At 43.1% G+C, this 7941-nt stretch overlaps 1 protein-coding gene across 1 annotated transcript in view; it reads left to right on the top strand.

The window, feature by feature from the left end:
- The window catches only part of LOC103804926 (alpha-2-macroglobulin-like), a gene marked incomplete at its 3' end in the record, with an annotated part of 29179 nt that overhangs the window by 307 nt on the left and 20931 nt on the right, over positions 1 to 7941 (top strand). Inside the window, exons 2-5 of the mRNA XM_009077561.1 lie at positions 4030 to 4213; positions 4870 to 5026; positions 5565 to 5617; positions 6310 to 6330. Coding sequence (XP_009075809.1) covers positions 4030 to 4213; positions 4870 to 5026; positions 5565 to 5617; positions 6310 to 6330 — 415 coding nt within the window. The remainder of the gene's footprint in view (positions 1 to 4029; positions 4214 to 4869; positions 5027 to 5564; positions 5618 to 6309; positions 6331 to 7941) is intronic.

Below are 7941 nucleotides of genomic sequence, written 5' to 3'. Positions count from 1 at the left end.
CTCTGCATACCACTAATAACCAAGGCTGCTGTACAGCTCTGCCAGTGCTCCCCACTCCCATCCTGTAACCCTCTGGTTGTCCAGCCCTGGGACCCTTACCCACTGCCAGCTCTGCCAGTGTGCCAGTGCCCCTGTCCCTCTTTCCTCCCCCCAGGCTCTGACAGTGCCCAGAGTATATTTTTGCCTAGAAACCTGCCAGGGTCTGGGGTTTTTTGGGCATGATGCCAGAACCCAGGTACTTACCCTTCCTGAAGTATCCTTGTTTCAATCAGTGAATTACTTCTCCCCCTTCTCCTGTTGCTTTCATGCCAGTTTGTTTTCCTTGGCAGCATCAGATATACTTGCTCTCAGAGAGGATCTGTGACCTAGATTCTCTTCCTCCAGCACAGAATCTGGCACCAGCACCCTCTCTTAGGCATCCACCCCACGGCTCTGCGAACCAGCGGCATAGCTGCAGCACACACTCTGCTGACGGCCCTGAGGACAGGGGCAGCCTGGGATGGCACAGGCTGACTGGAGTTTGGCATGCCCACCCTAGACTAGCCTACCAGAGAGTGCTGCTCAAAAGCTTTTAGTCTGGATGGGAGCAGTATCTCTCTTCACACCCTGGCTGCTGTCACACACTGTTCCTCTTGCTGTGCTTACAGAAGTGCAGTTTTCACCAACATGGGTCTTGTAATGTTTGCTGCAGAGATTTCATGCCCACAAGCACTGCCACAGTGCTAACAGTTGTAGCAGAAGGTGCAGCATTACTTACTGGCATCTACTGTGTGGTCAGATGTGGTGACTGGCTTAGCCTGAAGCACCTTTGTCTCACAATGAACCCCTCGTTCATCTGCCCTGCTTGGGTGCTTCTAGGGTTGATCAGCCAGCCAAGTCTGCTTTGGGGTCAGGCAGAGCTCTCTGGTCTCCCTGCAGTAATCTGATGTAACCAAGTAATTAAGTAATCTTGATTCATCCTTGCCCAAGATAGGGGAGAAAGGGAATGAAACCATACTGCTCAGAGCTATGAGAAACACAGAATCATAAAATCATAGAACAGCCTGGGTTGGAAGGGATGTTAAAGACCACCTAGTTCCAACCCCCCCTGCCATGGGCAGGGACACCTTTCACTAGACCAGGTTGCTCAGAGCTCCATCCAACCTGGCGTGCACACTTCCAGGGATGAGGCAGCCACAGCTTCTCTGGGCAGCCTGTGCCAGTGCCTCACCACCTTCACAGTGAACAGTTTTTCCTAATACCTAATCTAAGCCTACTCTGTTTCAGTTTGAAACCATTTCCTCTTTTCCTATCACTACATGCCCTTGTAAATAGCCTCTCTCCATTTTTCTTGTAGGCTGCTCTTTGCCCCTGACCTGAGCCCCATTTTGGAAGGGGAGAAGGAGGAAAAGCTGAGAGACGTGGGAGAGAGAGCAGTGTTGTTGGGAAACACACAAGGATGTTAGAAGCCCAACAGGGGAATGATTGAGTCTGTGCAGTGAATTACTAGGTAGTATAGGGGCAGTGGTTCTATTTAAGTACTGCAGGGTACACCAGATGCTGTGTAGGATACAGAAAGGAAGCCACCCTTGAACTGAACACAAAAATTAAGCTTCCAACCAAGACTTGCTTACTGTGCCTTCTTGCACAAGTAGGGATATCACTTCTCTGAGCAGCAGCAGTTGCTAGTACTATTTCTGTTTCAGATGTAACCAGCTGCACAGGAGGCACAATTAAAGTTCAGACTAGATATTAGAAAAAACTTATATCACCAAGATGGTGCAGCACTGTAAAAAGTGACCCAGAGAGATGGTGGAAACTCCGTCTGTGGAGTCCTTTGCAACAGTCCTGTTCCAGGAGACCAGTTGGGCTTGAGACATCCAAAGGTCCCTTGCAACCAAAACTTCTATGATGCTATAAGACACTAAACAAGATAATTTATTTTCCTGCTCTGGGTGGTTCTGGAAGAATGCAACAGAAGGTATTGTTCTCCTATTCTGGTATGTGGTTGTGCATGTAAGCTGTTTTACATGCAGTGTACATGCTTGGGAATACACTGCATGCAGAAATGCAAGGTCATAATGACACTTGAATTGGCAGGTTTGGATTTGGACTGATGGAGCTGATGAAATTCACTGCCTTTTCAGCTGGGTGCTTATTCTAGTAAGTAGCTGAGAGTCAATATACAGACAGACATTATTCCATCTTAAGCTATAGTAATGCCTTCTCTATGTAGACAAACTCTCAACTTTTGCTTCAGTCACTATCTCTAGGGTCTCCTATCCCTCCTTGATACATACTTCTGTCAGAGTCACTGCCTGTCTTATCAGAACAACTCACTGCATGCATGAAAACTGCTGAGGCCTCTTTTGGCAGCCCAGATGCTTTTTGTTCTGGAATGTCTATACATGGATTTTGACTCAAGTTATTTAAAGCCCTCATAGTACTTTAATTCGTCTAGCTCTTTTTGCCAACACAACCCAAAACACCTAAAGAGAGGTCTATAAACAGCATGTTTTATATCCTTGTTTCAAAGGCAGGAAAGCCACTCTAAGGGGAAGTTCTGCATGTTGGCCAAAATTTCAGCAGAACAGTGAACAGGAAGAGAAATGAGGCCAAATTCCCCACAAACTAGGTCACACTGTCCCTTCTGTAGATTGAATGCTATTGTCAGATTGCCAGTGCCACTGACAGAGGACAGAGGAAATGAGATTGGGGGAAGCAGGCATGGGGTGAAGGTGTGGTGAGAAGGCTGTGGAAGAAAGCAGAGTCACAAGTTGTAAGTCACTCCCTGGGTGTCTGGAGCTCCCTCATTTCACTGCTTCTGCAGCAGCATGTGCTGACAGATTTGCCGGCAGGCTACTCACTACACCTTATCCCATTGCCTAGTGATGAAGGAAATGAAGGTAGTGCCTGGGTCCCACTGTGTCCATAGTAGCTATAGGACTTCCCAAAAGCTCAGAGCCCAGGCAGTAATGTAGCTCTGGATGCACTCAGCTGTGAGCTGCATTCACACTTCTCTACAGTCCATTTATTACTTATTACTGAATGGCAATTTTCCAAGAGTGATCAATAGTGCTCATGTCTGAGTGGTAATAGCCCACTTAGTGGTACAGCACATCATGATACCATACATACTGTTGGGGTAATTTTTTCTTCTTCTATTGATTACCCTCCTTTTATGAACAGTTCACTTGCCACTTTTGCTACACAGTCCCACTACATGACAAAAAAATTCCACAAGTATGCAAGTCAGTTTTAGGTATTTTCTTACCCTGCAGAGTTATCACCAAATTGTACTTCCCAGATCATTTAGTAGTGTACTGAAGAATAGGAGTCCCAACACAAACCCTGGAAATTTTCACTGGTTCCTATCCTTGGTGTCCTATCTTTTAACCAATCCAGGTCGGAATTAATAATTTGATATATTAGTAAAATGATCCCTTTTATTGAACAGCAGCTTAGCATAAGGATCCTTTATGAGGGACCTTTGTCAAAAGCTCTTTGAAGATGCCAGAACACTTGAGTTGCAATGATACACTACTCTGAAATCCTTTGTGTGCTCATCTTAGTAAGGTCCCAAACTGTGCAAGCACTCATATATTTGCTCAGCATGTGAACGATTTTGAAACGTGGATAGGCAAATACTGGAGCAGCCAGAAAAGTGGATGGGTTTTCTTTTCAACCGTTTTTAGCTAATGCCTTTGAGTCTCAATAGGAGATTGTGGGATATACAAGATTCAATTAACAGCCTGGAACCTTTCAAACCGTCCTTACTCCCTGCTGTGAAGCCAAACTGCACATCCTTTGTAATGCACTCTTTATTAGCATAGAAATTGTTCCTTCTACTGCAAGCATTTTCCTGCTTTTAGGCTAATTAGATAGGTCTTTTAATATGCATAAACACGAAATAAAATGGATGCTCATGCTATATGCACTGCAGTTCACAGGGATAGTAATGGATTATGCATACTGATTTGTTAATTTTCTTTATCTTATTACTGTTGCCTTAAAACTGTTTCGCATTTCTGATCTTCCCTCTCTTCCTAGGCAGTATATGGTGCTGCTGCCCTTTCTGATACACACAGATTCTCCTGAGAAAGTCTGTGTTCAGCTAACCCACCTGAATGAGTCTGTGACACTGAGTGCCACACTCGAGTACCAAGGGGAAAACAGGAGCTTGATTGATGATGTGGTGTCAGAGAAAGACGTGTTCACCTGCATCCCTTTCTCTGTGAGTATCTCGTCCTTGTGGGATGTTTATTAATGTGATGTAGTAGATCTAAACAGCCCAGAAATGAGAAATAAGATACGTTGCAGTCAGAGACTTCTAAGCTAAGACAACCAAAAATTTAATTCCATGTGGAAAACTGACTGAGTCTTATGGGGAATAACTTTCCACCATTATCAAGTTCTGTGTTCCACATGATATTTCTGTGCATGCAGGACTTAGAGAAATCTTTTGGAACTTTGACTGACAGAATGTACCCCATATTTTTTTGACCTGTGTAAGCCTCAGAGATAAAATATTGAAGTGGAATGAAAACTGGGGAATGGTTAAAAACCGTGAGGTCCATGAGGTCATTTGTCTCCTTCTGGAGCTTATTCAGAATTTTTTTACTGCAGAAGGCTGGTTGGTAAGTAATGTAATCAATTGGTTCCACACTCAAATAATAAATATTGGTTAATTTTCATTTTGATAAATCATACAATGGGATGAAATCAGATTTAACATTTCTCTAAGGAAAGTGCATAAATAAAAAAGGGAAATCGTGTTTATCTCTTGTTGTCCCTTTAGAGGTCTTTCTCACCCAGCTAATACTGTGTCCTTGAAAGGCTTAGTGCAATGGACTGAATCAGTAAAGCAGTTATCCTCTTCATTTTCCTTAGCTACCAAAATCCAATAGCACATCAGTGGCATTTCTCACTGTGACAGTGAAGGGGGCCACACTGCAGTTCAAGAGCCGCAAGTCAGTGCTGGTCAAGAATTCTGAGAGCTTGGTCTTCGTCCAGACAGACAAACCCATCTACAAGCCCGGACAGACAGGTACAGGGAATTGGGTTGGTGTTCACTCTGACAGTGTAAAATCTTAGATATATCACTCCCAGAAGCACCATAATTTACTTTTGTTAAAGTTTTCAGATTTCTTCTTTAAGCATTCAGTAAATTTTATATCTGTCAGCTGAGATCTAGGGTATGTGGTGCCTCCATCCTCCAGACACAGCATCTCAGCTACATGTAGGCACAGGCTCAGATTTATTCTGCTCAACTAATAGTACAAAACTGGGATGACTTCAAAACATAGTCTCCATTGGCTGCACCTGAATTAACAAAGCAGAACAGGCACTCCCAAGGGACAATTCAATTCAGTCAAAACCTGGTTATCCTTCTAAATTTATCTGCCTTTTGCCATCTGCAAGAGAAAGAGCCTGAAGTAATTGCTTCCATTACTTAGAGACCTCAATTCAGAGTCTGTTGATCCATAGAATGTATCTGAGTTATGAGTTATTGAAACACTGACATTTCCTGGTAATGGCTACAAATTTAACAGTGGAATTTCCTTCTTTTCTGTTACACCCTTCAGTTCTGTTTCGGATCGTCTCTCTGGACAAAGACTTCTACCCGCTGAATGAGAAGGTAGAGCCTTGATTCCTTGTTGCTAACCAAGAGGTTTCATTCTCAATTAACACCATTATTGTAGTCATTCAGAGCCACTGAAGACAGCCTTTAAAGCATATGATATTCTCTTACACCATCCTTGACCCGTTCCATAATCTGTCCTGGGACACACTCCACCTGTCTCTATTGACTGAAAAGCATATCCCCTTTTTCAAAGGCATGTAGGTGTTTAAAACCAGATTTGCAAAGGAACATATTTGCCTAAGCATGCAGGCAGGGATCTCACTACTGAAAAAAATGGGTGGGACAAATGGAAAGTGACAGGTGTGCAGTTGTTTCTGGCAGTGGGTGCAACCACAACCTTAGAGACAGATAGTAGTATGACAAGAACTTGGTTTTAATGATCTGGTCAGGGGTGTAAGTACTCCTTCTAGCTTCTTTGACAATCAGTTCCTCATGCAGACAAGTTCTTTGAAAACTCTTTACCAAGTTTTCATACTGTGCTAAGACAAAAAGTCAGGGCCCTAAAATATTATTGTAAGATTCTCTTAGCCATCAAGAACCAAGGAAACAGAGCAAGTACAGAAAAAGAATCCAAAAGGCTTCTTAGAAGGTTGTTCTTCTGCCCTTCACTCCAAATCTGGAAATTACTTCATCCATATGTGACTAATATTTCTAATACTGATTTTTCCTTTGCTCTTTCCCCACAGTTTCCACTTGTCTATGTTCAGGTGAGTGGATAACTATGCTTTTATTTCAGAAGAATGTGCAGGCACAGAAATATTAGTCTCCAGCCATGGTGTTTTCAGGCTGAGGTACAAGGGAAAAAACATGGGCACATGACCTTTTTCCTTAGTCTAATGGAAGGCTGAGTAGTTGGGCATCAAAATAAGTTCCAAAAATGGTTCTTTGATTGCAGAATGTGCTATGGCAACAAGATAGTAGATCAATGAAAGCTGAGCTGTGAACAGAATTACACTTGTCTAGAGGTCATCGGAATGGCTTATTCCTCTTCCCAATCAGAACTAAGATTTTCTGTTTGCTAAGTATGGTTGAAATTAGAGAACTATATTAAATAAGCTAGCAAAACTAAAGAAGCAAAATTATGTAAGTGGACACCCCCTATCTTCCCAAGCATGCCCTTTTTGTCTGTTGCTTTGGTTTTTTAATAATTGAACTTCAGTGGCAGGCAAAAGTTAATAGGAAGGATGCTTCTGTCTATAATTCAAGTACTCACTTTTTCAGCTGAGAAACCGAAATTTACAATTATTATCTGGGATATCTTCTTGTTGACTACTGATGGGAAAGACACGGTGATGGACTCTGAAATTAGTGTGCACAAATTTTAAGTTGGTTTGCATGATTAATGTGTCCTGTGCAGTCAGTCCTGTTCCTTGCTTCATGGGGCTGCTGTCTCCATTCTGCACCATCTCTGTCTAGAGCTGAGGAGTTGTTACAACAGGGGAGGCAGAAGGTGGGCAGAAACAGGCCTTTTCCATGCCTTCTTGTCAGAGTACTGACATTCTCTCTTCCCATCAGCAAACTTCCAGAACAGAGCTGCAGAGATGGTGGGCCACTGGTGGTCTGTGAAGACTAGAGAAAGAAGAGTAAGAGAGTGGGTGGTGTGGATTAGCATGTGGAGGAGAGCATCTCAGAACTACCTTTTGCTGAGGCTGTCCCATGGGGTCCCTTCCCTTTCAATGAGATGATACATTACTAAGTACAGTATGAAAGGAGCAAGCAAAATCCTCTCTATTGCCTGCAGAAATTTGCCTTTCCCTAGCAAGCTGAATAATTTCATAAGCTTTTTTGTGTGTGTGTTAGTAGCATGAAAGACTTCAATTACAAATCATGAGAAAGGCATCTATGTTTTCAACTCTAGCCTGTGAAGCATGGTGCTTGTCCATGCTGTTTAAGCCAGCTGACATAGCCCTCATCCATCATCCTCACCAGTCACCTCTCCCTTCCTCAATGTTCATTCTCAGTCTGGCACTGACCTTAGTTTGTCTTTCAGAGATGTCTACAAGGCAGTCTAGAAGAGTTGGAAACTCATTAGGCAGCAAATTCATTCTTTTACTCTAGAGTATTCTTTCCAGCCAGATTAGATCTGCCAGTGCAGTTTACCACACGATTGCATCCATCATCCTCACCAGTCACCTCTCCCTTCCTCAATGTTCATTCTCAGTCTGGCACTGACCTTAGTTTGTCTTTCAGAGATGTCTACAAGGCAGTCTAGAAGAGTTGGAAACTCATTAGGCAGCAAATTCATTCTTTTACTCTAGAGTATTCTTTCCAGCCAGATTAGATCTGCCAGTGCAGTTTACCACACGATTGCACTTGGA

This window comes from Acanthisitta chloris, unplaced genomic scaffold (genome assembly GCF_000695815.1).
Source record: "Acanthisitta chloris isolate BGI_N310 unplaced genomic scaffold, ASM69581v1 scaffold21286, whole genome shotgun sequence".
Classification (NCBI taxonomy): domain Eukaryota; kingdom Metazoa; phylum Chordata; class Aves; order Passeriformes; family Acanthisittidae; genus Acanthisitta; species Acanthisitta chloris.
This window is presented reverse-complemented; position numbering and strand designations above follow the sequence as displayed.